Below are 17,962 nucleotides of genomic sequence, written 5' to 3' on the forward strand. Positions count from 1 at the left end.
ATGTGCGGTCGTGTGGCGGTTAGTTTACGGCCAACACCAGTGACGATTATCTGAACCTGTCCTGGACATCCCCCAGGTCGACTCAGCCTCAAATGAGTACCAGGTGCAGTGTGTAAACATCGCCACTGGGGAGACAAAGGCGGTCAGGCGTGGTGCTGGCCACCCACCCCTCGTGTGTCGTGTCAGCCTTCACAAGTGCTCGCTAGAAGCACTTTCCCTAGCAGTCTGTTAAGGCTATAGGGGGGATCTTTGTCTTTGTATGCACATATTGTGATGTTCACATGTGACGCATGTTGCGATGGGGTAGCTCGTGATGAGAGTGGAATATGGGAATCAGCCATTTACTCTACAATTTTGCTTCTGGGGAGTTGTAATTTATCTACACATTCTGAGATTATGATGCATTTTTGTAATACAGTTGCTGAGCACAGGCCCAAAGGCCCGATATGTAAAATGTCCAGCAAAAACAGCGCTATACGACTTGCCATGAGAGTTCATACATTTATTGCATCGAGGAAGGTTATAGGAGCTTGAGAACTGAGATGATATGGAGCGAATTGTAAGTACAGCAGTGTTGTTAAATGTCAAATTGTTTATCTGAGACCGTCCCCACACAGCAGGTGAGTATGCCACGCAGAGGTTTGGCTGCAATGTGAGTTGGAGCTCACTCAGCCCGCCTGGAGTCTCTGCAAATGCACTGCAGATCCCACGATAGTTGCCTGTGCTGTGTTTGTATCATCATCATCATCATAACATCATCATCATAACAGATGTTAAGCAGTGGATGGTGATTGTTTGGCATTGGCTCAACCAGGGTGGAATGAGCTCGGCTGTGTGAGGCTTGTGCACACTCGAGAGTAATTGGGAAGTCAATTGGGCACCTTATTGTATTTCTCAGTTACATCTGTGCCGATGTATGGCTCGGTTCACCCGTCGTTCCGTGTGAGGACTCTCGCCGTGCGTGCTCTGCCCTCCTGTCCCTGCAGAGCCACGCGGCTGGGGCGGTGGCGGCGAGGAGGAGGAGGAGGGTTCCTCGGGGCGAGCCTTCGTCGGGCCCGGCCAGCCCGGCGCCGGGGGCCATGGGCCTGGATCCGGCCCCAGGGCACGGGGCAGCGCACGGCACTAAGGTGCGCCCTGCGTCCCGTGGCATTACACTCTTGGCTCCTGATCTTTTGTATTTCCTTACATTTTTGTAGGTTTCCATTTGCGATTTTATGCATTCCTACAGAACGTTGTGCTCAGAAACTGTGGTGATAATTTTGTATATATATTAAATCTACCCGACCATATGACCTGTAGCTTTCGTATTGCTTCTTGGCCAGTGGAGAAACACCACGTGAACACTTTTCACTGGTGGGGGGGGGGGGGGGCTGGTGTTTATGGGGGCAGTGCCCTCCCGATGATTCTCTTAGCGTTAGGACAGCTTCCTCATTAATAATTATAATTAGTTTTAATGCACAAGTTCACAACAGTCATTTCAACGCGCAGCCTCCCAAAATATGTTTGCAAAATGAATATATATATTATGAACAAATGACATGATTACAAAGAGAAAAATATGCCGTCAGTTTAAAAACCACAAGCAATAAAAAACAGAAAGTAATCCTTGGTTGTTGGAGTGGAAGACGAGAGTGGGGAGGTGGCAAGCCGTGAGTGCATGGAGTCTTTAGACGGGACAGTGAACGTCTCGGACACCTAAAGATTTAAAATAGATTTCACGAGTTGCCTGGCTACATTCAATGGGATAATGACATTGCTCACCTTTAGTTTCATCGCTTGCCGATATTTAGCTATCCGATGAAGAGATTAGCTCCCACCATATGAATGTGGAATGTTTATGACTGGCGCAGGGCCACTAGTAGAGATGAGCACGGCCCCCAGTGCCTGCTGGAGGAGGTTGACGCTTTGCCGACGTGAGCCACCCAGCGCCATCTCGAGCGTGTGCATGGCCTCATCAACACGGCAATCATCCCCCTGTTGGTACGTTAGACACGTCATATGCACAGATAACATCTCTTAAGGTTCTTGCCATGTGGTGGGAATCAAATTTAAATTTCATTTTATACCTTGAACCATCAGTAATGTGAATCTCACATTAGAATAAATGTGTTTTTTTATCCGATTTTTTTTCTCCCGTAGAAATGTGGTCCCATTTTTAGGGTAACATGGCTTGAATGTTGCACTGCTGACAAATATCCGTAGCCATACCGATTCACTTAAACAGCGTCTGCTGGTATAGTTTGCGTGTGTGAACCATTCGTAGAGCTGAGATAATCCAGTGCAATATCAAATAGATTTGATGGGTTTTTTTGTTCAGTCATTGGTGATTGGACTAAAAGCATAAAATGCTCGGTGCGCTGCTGACTTCGTGTGTATTAACCCTTCGAGCCACCAGTCACCTCGGCGCGATAAGTGCGCCCACGCTCTCGCTCTGCCCCTATGTAATGTGCTCTTCATTTTTTTGCCGAGATTGCTTTAGATTGTAAATTCGGATGAAGAAAGTACAAAAGAAAACATATTATTGTGAAAATAAACGAAAAAAGCGCTTATTATTGCTGCTTTTCCGCATAAAATCTAGGGATCATTTCTTCTTCAGTTGCAGTGTTTTTTAAATTATATTTTTTATAGGACTTTACTCCCGAGGACCAGAAACCAATTAGCAAGTCCGAGGTATGCCTCAATTCCCAGAGCTTATCCAATGCATACTTCAGGCAAAGGTCAAGCAGCCACCCAGCTCATTCTCCCAAAATATAATTTAAGCAAGAGCGTCGCGTTCAATTCTAGACCCCCTGGATTCAAAACGACAAATGGTCCCAACTTGTTGTACGCCGGGGCAGGATGACAGGGACGGCCTTCACCACGGCCCTTCTTCCCGCTAACGAGAACCTTCACGACCGATGTCATCGCTTCAGTTACCGAACCGACCATTGCAGTGACTGCCCGGTGCGCATTATAGCAAGAAGTCATCAAAGCAATCGTTTTCAGGGTCAAGCCAATCGTGTCATTGGGCAACTTTGATTATGGTTGTTACTCAATTCATATCGACACAAAAGACCACAGCTCCATTCTTTCCTGATGTGTTCCTTGTGTTAGAATGGATCGATATTCAGTGTGTGTAGAGCATCAGGCACGACAATGTGGGTGACGTTCCATACTCACCATCTGAGGGGTACGAGACTATGAACGCTGTGCTCGGTGTCACAAGTGCCCTGATAAACTAACACAATTATTTGGTGATACTGGCCAGTGGTGCACAAGGAAACATACAGAAAACTCAACACATTCGTTCATAACACTGGCCTCACAAGGAAAAAATCTAAATGTATAATATGTGACGTTTCAGGTAATGGTCCTTCTTCAATGGTCCTTGAAATGTGGTGAAGAAGGGCCATTGGCCCAAACGTTGCCTCTTAGAATATTGTTGTCTGTTAAAACAGTGCTCTTGATGAACGCGTTGAGTTTTTGTTATTCATGCCCTGATGAACACGGCACCCAAAATGTGGCACAACTTCAGGCGCCGTGCAGAGCGTGTGGCTGGGATCAGAGAGAACTTTGTGTTTGCTGCAAACTCTCAGACTGTCCCGGGATCGGTTGTGTGATGCTTCAGATCACGTGTCTCCAATGCAGCAACATTCACTTTTTAGATTGAGTGAGGGGATGTATGTATGTTGCACTTCTTTTGCAACGTACGTAGTCAACCGTGCTACTTGGGATGCCCTTGCCTCCCTTTGAAACACATTCTGTAAATAACTGCATGCATGTGGACGTTATGTGGGGTCGATGTGCCAAATATTGAGACTCCTACAATCACTGGTGCCACTCTAGTGACACACTGTGTGTGGGTGGGTGGCACTCCATATGCTAAAGAGCATCCCTTGGTGTGGTGGTGACAAAGCCCTGTGACAGGGCGTTCACTGCTTGTTGCAGAGGTTCGCATTTTACAGGCCGCCCTCGTTATCCCTGCGGGAATATTAACCGTGAAATGCACACTCTCTGCTTCACAATGGATGTTAAAGATATCTAGACTGCATTTGAAACGAGTAGGCCATTGTGTGGTGGCATCACGGTCTAAATTTGCCAAATTGTCAAAAATTACCTGAATTATACATCGCTCCCTGCTGTGAAACTCCCGCAAACCGTGTCTGTGAACCACATCAGCACCTTCCCCATAGCCCTGAGCTATAAGAATGACACGAATACCAAATTATGATAATAGATCCGGATCAGTCAAGATGGATAACGTGTGTAGGAAGACTCGAAGGTCAACTGGAATAAACAAACCCTCGCTTTGGGAAGCTTTTGCTGCTCTGCTTCAGCCACTGTGTGTGGTTGTTTTGTGTAAAATATGTTCTTAAACTGATGATAAAAACATGTTTCCGCTGTTACAAATTGACCGTGCACGTTCGACTTGCTGGAAAGATACATACATCGGATTATATAAAATAAGACTACAGCTCTTCATTTTTCCACGGTGTGAGAACTGTCAGCGCAATTACGGTAACAAAACAAATCATCCAGAGACTGATTTTTTCCCAGCAATAAACGAGCAGGCGCTGCAACAATGAAAGTGGCGGTTGCTGCCCAGCTTTGCATGTAGCACACCGGGGTTTTGCTTTTCCATTTCCGAGACTGGGTCAATGTCCCCGAGGTGTTTATGGCCTGTCTGGCCTACAGCTAAAGAGCCTGCATGTCCTGATCTATTACTGTGAGGGAAAACACAATAAAGAAAGGGCTGCAGCAGATATAGACAACAGTTGATGGAATAACAGCAACGGAATTTAACAATGCGGCCCGTGGATAATATCGTGCAGGCTTTAAAAGGCTACCGCTCAAAACGTAGATATCACCTAGCAAAAACAGTACAAATATTAAATAGGATGTATCGTTCTTTGTAAGAGTCTGATATTAAAAGCCATTGACCAGAGTGTACACCATCTCACGAGAAGCACTGTGGCGATGAAAATGATTAAATGTTGCGAAACATTCTCACTCAAAAAACATTTATAGCGTGCGAGGAGAGAGATATCACAGAAATGTATATCGAGGGTGGAGGAAAGTAAACCAGAGAAATGCGTACGGGTGTGGAGAGGCATCAGAGACATTTGACACCAAGCATGAACCATATGACACAGGATGCCCTCGGGAAGCAATTGCGTTTTCTGGAATGATGCTCACTGACGGATTACTTGAAGGATTTATGAAATCAATTTATATTCAGACATGCAACAGATCCAATTAAAATGTGAGAATGATCACATTCATTTCTCAAGCAATAACACACCTCTGACGAATTCTGCACAATGTTTTAGGAAAATTTGAAGACAAAAATAGCAGTCACAATTTACTATTTTATTTTTTTAAAGACAGTGAGGAGCGATAATTGTCACCCTTATTGTGGAGAAAATCCGCACCTCCAATTAGCACAGTTAGCTACATACGGTGCACAAGAAGTTAAACATACGGACAGAAAGCAAGTGATCTTTATAACCTCTCTGTAATCAGTTGCAGCTTATTCAATGCCTTTTCCAACATATCCATGGCAATTGCTTTGGAAAAATATGCATAATTTTCTCAAAGATGTCATACTTATGTTTAGGAACGCTACCAGCGTGTCACTCACAGTTAAGTTAGAACGCCCCAAAATAAGGACGAGAAATAACATCTCTCTCCCAGCCAATCCAAATGAATCCATCAGCTAAAAAGAGGGCAACATGAAATCAATTGTACAAGGCGTACACAGTACATACAGTGTGCTGTGGCAGACATGTCTACATATTTTCACGAATATCTTTTAATTATGGGACAAAGGATAAGGAATGGCATGTAAAATAGTCTGTGTGCAGAAACCCATCCTAGGCACAATCCAGCAACAATTACATTGCTATTACGTGCTGATGATTCCTCACTGGGAATCTCAGAATCTCACATTTCAGCTTTTGTTCCATGTTGTATGTCAATGACCATATTTTTTATCCATAGCGGGTAATATATTAAATGTACCACACCAATCTGCCAAAAGAATAAAGTTGTAATCATTGTGTTACCTGGTCTGACACATGACCTTCCACTGAATACGAAATAAATACATATGCTTAAAGGTTGTCTAAGTCCCTGAACAAACACAGAGTTGTAACTGTTCATGCTGGGTGAACACTGTGGGTTCCTTAACACAACACATTTAACCAATTGGAATAATAGTAATTACTTCTTGTGTGACCCTGTGCTATTTGACGTGCACGTTGCTTTGCAAATGTGGTTGTTACGCTCGTTGCTGACTGCAGGGTGCAAATGAGGCATGATTTCCCCCTTGGGTGACAGCACATTATTGGACCATATCTTCTTTAAATTTCATTGGCAGGTTCAGACTGAAATGCTCGGACGCAAAAGAAGGGCGCTTCGCAAGCCCCTGGGCTGTTCTCAGGCGCTCCTGGCGGTCGTCGTCATCATCCTGCCTTCCCTGGAGAGTCACGCCATGGGCTGCCCGGCGCGCTGCGAGTGCACCGCGCTTCAGAAGTCCGTGGTGTGCCACCGGCGGAGAATGGCGGCCATCCCGGAAGGCATTCCCATAGAAACCAAATCGCTGGACCTCAGCAAAAACCGGCTACGTTCCCTGGACCCTGACGACTTCTCGAACTTTCTGCTGCTGGAGGAGCTGGAGGTGAATGAAAATGTCATCTCAAATATCGAGCCAGGAGCCTTCAACAACCTGCCCTTCCTCCGCTCTTTAAGCCTGAGGAATAACCGCCTGAAGCTCATCCCTCGTGGCGTGTTCTCCAGGCTCACCAACCTGACGCGCTTAGACATCAGTGAAAACAAGATCGTCATCCTGCTGGATTACATGTTCCAGGATCTGCGCAATCTCAAGCAGCTGGAGGTAGGAGACAACGACCTGGTGTACGTCTCTCACCACGCCTTCAAGGGGCTCCACAGCCTGGAGCAGCTCACTTTGGAAAAGTGCAACCTAACGAGTCTCCCCACGGAGGCCCTGTCTCACCTGGGCAGCCTGTCCACGCTCAGGCTACGCCACCTCAACATCGCGAGCATCTTGCCCTTCTCATTCAGGCGGCTCCTCCGACTGAAGGTGCTTGAACTCAGCCACTGGCCAATGCTCGAGGAGCTTCCTATGAACAGTCTATATGCACTGAACTTGACGGCGCTATCAATTACCTTTACAAATATCACCGCCGTCCCACAATCAGCATTACAGCCTCTGGTTAATCTCAGGCTACTAAACCTATCGTACAATCAAATCAGAGTAGTAGAAGCTGGTGCCTTTCAGAATTTAATTCGACTTCAGGAATTGCATGTGGCTGTGTCGAGGCTTACCACAATCAAGCCCCAGGCCTTTATGGGCCTCAGCAAATTAAGAGTTTTAAACGTGTCAAAAAACCTGCTGCAGACCCTGGAGGAGAGTGCTTTCCAGTCGACGAGCAGTCTGCAGGTCCTCGGCTTGGACTCGAACCCCCTGGCGTGTGACTGTCGCCTGCTGTGGGTCGTGCGCAGGCGGAGACGCTTGGCCCTGGGCGAGCGGCAGCCGTCGTGCGAATCTCCCGAGCACGTCAAGGGCATGGCGTTCGGAGACTTCCCCGAGGAGATGTCACCGTATTACTTCTCGTGCAAGAAGCCCTGGATCACGGTGCAGAAGCCCCAGCAGGTCGCCACGGCCGAGAGCCAGACGGTGCTGCTGCCGTGCCAGGCAGAGGGGGACCCCCAGCCCTCCATCATGTGGGTCTCGCCATGGAAGCAAAAGATCACGGCTCAGTCGAACGGCCGCATGGCCGTGCTGCCAGACGGCACGCTGCAAATTCGCTACGCGCAGATCCTGGACAGCGGCACTTACGTGTGCGTAGCCAGCAACGCCGCGGGCAACGACACCAACACGGGCATCCTCGACGTCAAGAGCTTTTCTCCACAGTCTTTGTACAACAACGACACCCTCGCGTCCGTCGGCAACGGGATGAACGGCACCGGCTCTAACGCCACTCGGGCAAGGGACCAGCAGCTCTACGACGTCAAAACCATCCTAGTGGCCATAGCCATCGGCTGCTTCACGTTTCTGGGCGTCGTGGTGCTCTGCTTGTTCATTCTGTTTATTTGGAGCAGAGGAAGGGGCAGACACAAACCCAGCGTCCACGTTGAGTACACCTCCCGGCGCACCGAGAGCACCGACTCGGGCGCTCAGGCGCCAAACCCCAGACAGATCAGCATGAGGATGGTATAGGGAGGCCTCGAAAGGGGCTGTCATTGAAAATTACGAAATGCAATTGCAGTTTCTGATTTGAATGAACTTTAAACATTACCTACATTTCTTTCGAGTACATGTAGACTGTTTGTTTGGAATAAGACATGTCCGTATATATTGTATTTGAATATGCATTTAAGAACCATTTGTTTTTTTCTGTCAGACGTTTTACAATTGAACCTTATGGAACTGAATTGCAAACGTGTTTTGTAAGTGTGTGGGACTTGTGGATCGCCGGTAGGTCATCTCCAGTGACTCTCCACGTGATCGTAACACTTGGAAGTACTGCACACAACTGTATATTTAATTACATGTCACATTGTCACACTAACAATACCTGAGCACTCATAACCAGGCCTCCCAGATGTTCATGTAGAATATTTGTTACGGTATGGAAGCTGCATTCATCTCAGAGATTGCGAGAACTGCCGGGCTGCGAGGTGGCTGGGTCGCTCGGGGGGGCGATCTCCGTGGCAGAGCGAACGCCCCAGAGATCCTGAGTTCAATTCCCGACAGCCGCCCGTAATAAAACCAGGTTCTCACACGTGGCAAGGTAATGGTCTCAGCCCGGTCGTCACGCACCGTACAAACCCCCATAACATAAATTAGATGTTTCACAGAATGTATCCATTCCCACATAGGAGGGCCTTTGCAGAGATAAAAGCACAGGTTCAGAGTCCGTGAGAGAGGCCTGAGAGAGGGATACCGCGCAAAGAACGATGGCTCCTCTGGATCGTTCATCAACGGAGTTTGCCGCTGCTTGGACGCTAACGGCACAATTATCGTCTCGGTGATAGATACAACGCAACGAGTGGGAGAAGGCGACCGCAGTAACACTAAGAAGTCTACAACACATGCATGTGGCCTGACTGCAGCAGTGCGATTTAAAACGCAAGATACGGCGTTGTTTAACGACACGAGATCCCCAGCCCTTAGAATAGCATGGAGAGCGCATTGTTGGTGTTTGCCTTTTGACAGCAAACATTGCCATGGAATGGTAGCAGAGGTTAATACACCTACCCCGTTTGCTGAAATGGCAAAATAGTATTATTTAAAGGAGGTTGTTCACTGTTTGAACGCGTTCACTGTGTGTTGGTTTTGATGCGGTTAATAAACTAAACTTGCTTAAAGTTGTTAAAAATGTTGTCTTTGAAAATTGCGTTGTCTTGTATCGAGTTTTAAAATGTTTTAGACGCAGTGTAAGCAGTGGTTGCATACTCAAGCTTATGTTATTAGTGAAAGCCATTGCAGAATTAGTATTATTACTCTCACAGGTAATAACGTTGTAATATAAACAGGGCAGAAGTTAATAACAATGTCTACATTGTTACGAGTGGCAGTACCCGTCGCTTAGCAACGACGCCGCTCCCACCTCTCCACCCCTAGGTGCCCCCCCCCTCCTCTCCGCGCCCCCCACTCTCAGCCCCCGCACTTTGGCCGGCACGTGCGCTCCAGCCAATTAGAACGCTGGGAACAGACAATGGCTGACACGCGAGGATGTTGTGTCAATAGAAGATGATTGCAATTGCCAATCCAAATAAGCCTGAGTATGAACATCACTAATGACATCAATCACACGCGTCAAGCGTCTCCCTCGCAAACGCGCAACGGGGCAGCGCTCATCTTTGATTTCCCCGTTGCTAGTCGTGGAATTTACACATTTCCATGGTGGGTTCCAGTCTCATAAGGATGCCCGGTGTTGGCCTCCTCGTCACGTAGTGAAACATATAGAAGAGCAAATCTTAACCTCAATTATAACACAAATGTGTATGAAGAAGTCTTCTGTTTTAAAAAATAAGACATTTACCCTCGCTAAATGAAAATCTTCCACGAATGTATTAATGATTTATTTCAATGTCACTACAATTATTCTAGTAACCTCATGAGGACATTAAGGGCCACAGGAGCGAATGCCGTCTTCAATTGAAACCCAAAATGTGCTTTCCATCCGTCGATATTAAATAACCATTTTCTAACACTGAAAGGCACAGGCCACTGTCCCGGCTCTTTGCCTTATGTGCTGATGTACAGGTTCTGTCATGCGCATCAAAATTTCAGTGAAGCATAATAGACCATGAATTGCTTATCGCACAGTATGACATTAACGTAGCTCCAATGTTACACAGCGTATCTAGAATATGCTGTTATCATTGATTCTATCCCACTTCGTGAAGCGTGGGGTCCCCTAAGGGACGCTCAGGCTAAACATAGAGACTGCGTCGTCAGGGTGTTTATGAAATTTTAACAAGATAGTTGGAATTTAAATATTTTAAAATGTCCAACATGTAAACTACTAAGCAGAGCCACTAATTGAAAATCCAGTGGCAGTGCACGTCAAGGTGACACCGTGGAAGCGGTGCCGTTCACCGGCCATCATCCACCAAGAGCCATCTCACACTTGGCACCGATCGGAAAAATGTTTCCAACCAAATTCGCCGACGAGAGGGGTGGATTGGGCTTCTTCGTACAGAAAATCCGGCTGTTTTGTGCGGATTGCCCTCTCACCCCTACTGCCAGGAACCCATCACGACCAGGCGGCCGTGTGCCGGTGCATACCCTTCTCCCAAGCACTGAGCCACTGCAGCTCCCCTCGTGAAGAGTTCCCTGGGACGTGCCGAGCCCCGGGACATCTCTATTTCTCCCGTGCAGCGTTTGAAAAGCGACAGACAACATGATAACGGTGTGCTTCGTCTGGCAATCCTTTCGATGGCATCAGCAGTGGTTTGACGTTTAGCGTCCATGCCTCCTTCGGTTACACGACGAACAGATTGCACTTCGCCACATTCACAATAGAGCCACTCTTTCATTTCCCATGTGTGAGGGAAATATCCTTCGGAATAGCTACAGCCGCGCCTGCCGCACGCTGTCGGGACTCGAGTGAGTGCAGGCAGCTGCTGTCGTAACGGCTCCGTGCTGGCGCGTGGCACTCGTGACGTCGCCAAAGCAAGTCGGAGACAACTCTTAAAGCGATCATACACATGCAAGGTTCTGGAAATTACTCGCATTTAGATTCTGTTTTAAAAAAACATGCATATAGCTGGACAATGTTTTAGTATTTTGCACTTCATTCTACGTTATTTCCTTTAAATCGTTGTTTGATATGTGTTGGTTTTCTACCTAATTTTTTGTTAGTGTACACATTTTATTCTTGTATCAAACCCCAGGGAATCATTCACAAAATACGCTTATCTTATTGGGTTCTCAACTGGCCATTAATTAAGTTGTCTGAAATGTAAAATTAGTGAATTTGAGACTTCAATGACATTTTTACTTTCACAAAATAATATCCTATTCTCATCAATTATTACAGCGAAACTTACTGTATGGCTTCGATTTATCATTTGTAATTGCATTTAATTAAACAACGTTTTAGTAATTTGTTTCCATGGATTACCAAGTTCTTATTTTGAAGTATTTTGCTGTGGTTTCTCTCAAGGCTGAGAACGTTCTTCAAATCAGTGTTGACATTGTTAAGAGAGAATTACTGTCCCTCATGCAGAACAAAAAGTGTGACCTTCATTAACGGCAATAACTCAGCAATAAAGCAGACACCCATGACACCGATAAAATGCCGTGCGTGCATCTTCGCTTCGGACTGCAGCCTCAACATTTCGTTGGATTTAAACTGAAATGTCCATGTGTATATTCATACTTGCAGTACATATTAAAACTCCAAATTGATTATGATAGAAAAATACATCTTTTTTGTCTGGAAACACTTTTCCCAACCTCCTTAAATTACTCTTTGGTTCTTTCGGTAAAGTCACGTATAAAGATAAAATAATAAATTAAATAATAGCATACGACGTTTCGATTGCAACACAAGCAATCATCATCAGGTATGTATCTTGGTGATGTCTGTCTGCTTATATGTCTGTCTATAGTTTTCTGGTTAGAGTTGTGTTGCTATTTCATTTATACCTGATGATGATTGCTTGTGTTGCAATCGAAACGTCGTATGCTATTATTTAATTTATTATTTTATCTTTATACGTGACTTTACCGAAAGAACCAAAGAGTAATTCCTGCAGTCACGAAAGCCCCAAAATTAAGATTGATTACTCCTTAAATTACTCATATATAATTTACTGTATATGTGTACAGCCCTTTAGTCAATTCACTGCTGGATGAGGGCCGTGTTGTCCGGGATATTCCACGTGACTTCACCATGCTGGTCAGTGCGAGTTGCAGGTGGAGAGCATAGCCGTCGCAACATAGAAGTCGAGTCGAGCAACGGGTGTTGCTGCACCCTCTCTGCTGGCCACCACGCAGTCATACATGCCCTATGCCCTCTCTTTTATGAATGGTAGTTACACATCAAAGCAGGCTCAATTCTGCTGAGATTCTGAAATGGGATGAGGTTGGGTGCATTCTGGGTGAGTTGGCTCTTGCGTGGTACAGGCCAGTGGAGGTTTGCCGAGACTGTTTTTTTCTCTCTCGTCTCTCTATTTGCTGTCAAGAAGGGTCAGTGCCCAAAACGTCCGTTGCATATTCTAATTTATATAATATATTATATATAATTTATATTATATAATTTTCCTTTCAAAGTGTTTTGGACAAATGTGTTGAATTTTCTTTTTCGGGACCAGGCATTTTCCATAAGGGTGACAACCTATCCATCCACACCAATGTATCGCCGGCAAAGAAAGCTGAGATAATGTATCTGTACCTTTTGTCACATGACGATTTGAAAGGCAATCCTCAATTAAGAAGAATCTTTCGTTAGACTCGAGGAATCCGATGAGCTATGTTGCTCTTTTTCGCAGATGGCCAGTAGATTGTACCCAAAGGGGGATCGATTGTATTTAAGTCCTGATAGGATTTCAGAAATAAAGCCTTGATATCCGAGGTCCTGGATATCAGTACCCCTTTGAGATCCATGGAAATAGGGGTGTGTGAGATTGATCCGATGAGCTACATCTTTCCCACTCTGTGCCGAGGACTTATCAAATAAAGGCACTGTATCAAAACAAATCATTATCATAAAAAATTATTTTCTCAAATAATGTTGAACAGTATACATGTGATACTTCTGCATTAGGCATTCACGTAGTACATTGAAATAGCGGTACGTGTTCATGTCGCGTGGCACAACACATGATCTCTGAAAGTTCTTAGTTTCAAGTCGAGGGCCTGAGGCTCAACGAGGCAGTTCAAAATGTCCTTAGAACATTCGCGTTCATTCATCTGCAGCCGCTGCCTCCCGTGCCACGCGGACTAAAAACAAAATCAGCGAGGAGCAAACCGCGCAGCTGCAGCAGTCTGGACGCTGTGCTGCCAACGCGGCAGGGAGCAGACCATTAGGGGAAGAAATTATGCAAATGTAATCAACAACACTGTTGATTAGTTGGGGAAATTGTGCTTTCATTACAAAGTGCTCCAGGGGTTGTTTCTTCTTGCGATTGTTAAATATATTTCGTCCAAAAGTGAGCGCCTCATCTGAGAGAGGAGAAAAAAACCCCGAGGCAAGTGGCGATGACATTTCGTTAAACGATTTGATCGCGTGACCAGAAAGCCGACACTGAGTTCCCCCACTTTCCATACAGCAGCAGCATCATCCTTGAGACACCTGCGTCAAGGGAGCAGAGCGCGTCTGAAGCCAAACAACACTTTGTAAAGACCAAAACATGTTCTGAGAACTTGAGATAACCATAATGCATCATAGATTGTATGGTAAGTTTCTGAGATTCAGTCAGATTATGCCCCCTCACGATCCTTATTAATGGGCATTAAAGCAGAAAGCTCGAATATCCTAAACAAGATGCCAACTATTTATACCGCAAAGCCCTTGAGCCTCGCGAATTTTCACGAGGGTTCTGCATTGTGATGTTGGCCGCTTTCCATCCAGGAGTATTTGCATACAGGAGGAAACCAGAACACGTGCAGAAACCCCACCTGTGAGAGGAGATAACACTCGAGAAGTCTGCAGAGATAGGCTCAGAAAAGGAGCCATGGCTTCGAGCCACTGCAGTCTTCGCTCCGACAACGGAGGTGGAATGGCAACACGACACTCTCCCCCAAAGCCCTCTCGTCGTGGCTAGCAGACCTCGACATTGGCATTAGCTCCTGAACATGTTGCCATCATCCGCAAGAATAAAATAGAATGGCACCAAACCACAGTGGACGCTCTTCAGCTTGTGTATTCATTCACGCCGCATTAATTGGAGCTCGTCCCCCATCTGTGTGGATAGTCGGGACCCTCCTCCAGCCTGCAGGGAATGCGCGAGGGAGACGGGGCGCGTGATGCCTGCAGGCGAGCGACCGCGCGGTCACGTAAATCCCCGCGCTGACACTGATCGTGAAACGTGGCCTGCCCATGTCGCTCTCTCCAATGTATATATATGTATTTTTTAACAACTGATATATGACTATTTCGTTTTTTATTTTAGTATGAATATAATGCAACTTTATGTGTACACTCCAGCAGTGTATTTATAATACTTACTTATTTATTTATAATACATACACTCTTTTCTCTGCCTCATTTGTTCACATATCACTGCAGTTGTCTCAAACAGGCCAGCATTAATGGTACTTTATACACACCATTAAGTATTTATAATGCATGTTTAAATATACAATGCTACTTCAAGAGACTGTGATGGGATATCTTCAATTCAAAACACTACCGTTAGGCGTAGTGATTTTCTGTTATGTGGAACGAGCAGATGGATTCAAATATATAGTAATGCGTGTATTCTCTAAATAATGTAGCATACTTAGCCAAATGTCTATATACGTTTAAATCAAATACATTGTGAGTTCATTGATAATGAGACAGATTATTCACGATTAAGATGTATAGTTTAATAGTAATAAAATAATGTATGCACATAAGTTGTATTACAATTACGATAATTTAGTTTTTACATCGTTTCTAAACATGACTGCATCTCAATACACTGTACAAAACAGTGAAACGTTTATCACGGGAGACAAGGAGGGGTATAATTAAATAGTGCGGCTTTTCCCCTCCGAGATAAGATAGTCACGGGCAGGGAAGAAGAGAAAATATCTCCAATCTGGATGTGGACAGAGGCAAGGAGCTGGAAGTACGAATGGGTCGGTGTAGAATGTTCGAAGCTATGTAGAAAGTAGAGAGAAGGCGACTGAGCGAAGGTCTGTTGGGGGCTCCGTGTGCAGGCTTTGGTTGCGGGAGTGGGGAGTAGTTTGTTAGAGCGAGTGGAGAGGCGTGAGAGGAGAGGAGTAAACGTTGACTAGTTCATTAAGGACCCTGAAGACAGTGAGGGAACTGTTGATCCAGGTATGGGAGCCAGTTAAAGGATCGCAGTTTTAGTGTGATGTGGCCATGCTTACATGTACGGGTGAGGAATCTTGCGATTTGGATCATCTGAAGTATGTTGGTAAGAGAGATGGAGATGATGGAGGAGAGAGAAGTGTAGTACTGGAGTCACGATGAAAGGTGCTTAAGGCATGGGTGAGGTTCTGCACAGTTGAGATATATGGCAATAGAGCAATGGTGTGTGGATGAGGGTGGTCTGTGTACACGAGCGTGCTGACCTTATCATTAATTCTTGTCAACAGTGTCGGTGTGGGAGAGGCTGTATCAACAAAGCCAGAGGTGATGGAGCAAGGGCGCGAGACTGAAGGCTACACATACACATGCTAGGCCTTACAATGCAAATGGTTATGGAAATGAAGTACAGTACCGTACTCGAAGCATAGAAAAACCCTTTCAGCAGTGGACATTGGCTGCTGATGTATAAGGCACAACAGCAAACTATGAACAAACTTGACTAATTGTACCAGTTTGTTAAATTAGTGTGTTGATATCTATTGGCATTGAGTTATATAAATGGAGTTATAGTGCCCAATTCATTTCTGAGCAGCCAATGTTAACTTGGAAAACAAATTGGCAGAAGAATGGAAATTTGGCCATTGTATTTACCCGATATTGAAAAAATAAGTTTCTGACAACACAGTGAAGGCTTTGTCATAATCTTCTTACAATCGGATGCACATGGAATGTTTTGCATCAGTCACATTGTGAGCAGCCCATGTGCGGTCGAGTGTCAATTATTTACCTTCACACTCACTGCGCACGCACAGCTCAATGACTGGCGGCTGCATTGCAGAGGTCAGGCGCCTTGCAGCTCACCGCCCATGTAATCGTCACTGAACATTGTCATTAGCCATCAGGGCAGCCCATTTCATTGAGGTGAAGGTTACCAACAATAACACTTGACTCGCAAAAGGTGCAGTGGTCAGTTTTAATAGGGTTTTCTTTCTTGGTGAAAATAAGGTGCAAGATAAATCTGATGATGAGTTTAACTCTGCTGAGCTTGCAACCGTGATCCAGTGGGACAGTGAGCGGGGAATCCCAGGAATATCAAAACAAAACGGCGTATCGCTTCGTCTCACTTAGGGCATAGCGGTGACCCCCAGGCAGGGAACCAGGTCAGCCACCACCAACGCGTCCCCCACGCCGGCGGCTCCCAGCCGCAGGCGCTGAGACAGCGCGACTCCCCGTGGCGGAGTCCATCCGCCCCCTGCCAACACCGCACGTCCGTGACCTCGCCCCGGCGTGGAGTTCACGGCCATTGTGGACTCCACGAGACACGTGCCCTGGCGTCTCGCGTTCTCCAGGGCGAAGCACCGTAAGGACCGAGGACTCGGACCTATTCTGGTTTGTGGATTGGCGTGGCGGGTACATATACAACCGTGGGGCGTGTTGTGGGAAAGTTGTGTTGAGAGCGACTCCTAAACACTGCTTGGAGATGCCTCCAACGTGGGAGACGAAACGTCGTGGAGGAGGAGAAAGGAGCGGCGCTCGCCACGGCTATCCTGAAAACGCAGCTTTTCTGAGCGATTCTCACTCATCGAGCAGCGAAAACCTATACATCAATACAATTGTTGTTTTAATTGTTACCCTGATGCATCTTGCCATTCAAAATGAAAGAGACGTGCTTGTAGCCGAGCGTGCCGTGGCCGGCCTCCGTGTTTCGTGCGAGGCGGGGAGTCGCAGGAGCCGCGGAAGTGGAGGCTGCGGAGGGGAGAGACCGCCACCACCTCCACCACCATCTCCACCACCTCCACCATCACCACCTCCACCACCATCACCACCTCCACCACCATCACCACCTCCACCATCACCACTACCATCACCACCTCCACCACCACCATCACCACCTCCACCACCACCATCACCACCATCTCCACCACCACCACCATCAACACCACCATCACCACCACCATCACCTAACGCAAATACAACCCGCTCAAACATAATTACATCATAAATTTCCACACGTGATAAGCCACTTTGTAAAGGGGCCGTCCATAAATGACGTCACACACCTACGGGGGGGGGGGTCAGACATTTATGACGATGTGACGAGGGGGGGGGGGTTGAAAAATGTGACGTCACATCAAAATGCGCAACTTTAAATATAGACAACACGTTCTACTTAATTAGACTTTTAAATAAATGTTTTATCCTACAACATCAGAGTGCAGCGCCACATTAAATACGCACTATAATGACAATAGTTTAAAGCGATTTGAAGCATGTTATATATTTTTGGGGGGGGGGGCAGAGCTATGTGACGTCATATTTGAGGGGGGGTCTGACTTTTTGTGACGCCGTGTGACGAAGGGGGGGGGGGGGGCAAAAATCATCCAAAATCGCGTGACGTCATATATGGACGGCCCCAAAGCTATCATTTGTGGCCAGGTAGCTTCTGAAAAATAAATGTTTAT

The 17,962-nt window shown here is 46.1% G+C and overlaps 1 protein-coding gene across 1 annotated transcript; it reads left to right on the top strand.

Moving 5' to 3' along the window:
• Positions 1-991: 991 nt before the first annotated feature.
• LOC144935350 (uncharacterized) lies at positions 992-8,428 on the top strand. The gene is made up of 2 exons (XM_078861909.1): positions 992-1,127; positions 6,359-8,428. The coding sequence occupies exons 1-2, from the start codon at positions 1,080-1,082 to the stop codon at positions 8,219-8,221; spliced, it is 1,911 nt and encodes a 636-aa protein (XP_078718035.1). The 5' UTR covers positions 992-1,079; the 3' UTR covers positions 8,222-8,428.
• The last annotated feature ends 9,534 nt before the right edge of the window (positions 8,429-17,962 follow it).

This window comes from Lampetra fluviatilis, chromosome 13, assembly GCF_964198595.1.
Source record: "Lampetra fluviatilis chromosome 13, kcLamFluv1.1, whole genome shotgun sequence".
In the NCBI taxonomy this organism is placed as follows: Eukaryota; Metazoa; Chordata; class Hyperoartia; order Petromyzontiformes; family Petromyzontidae; genus Lampetra; species Lampetra fluviatilis.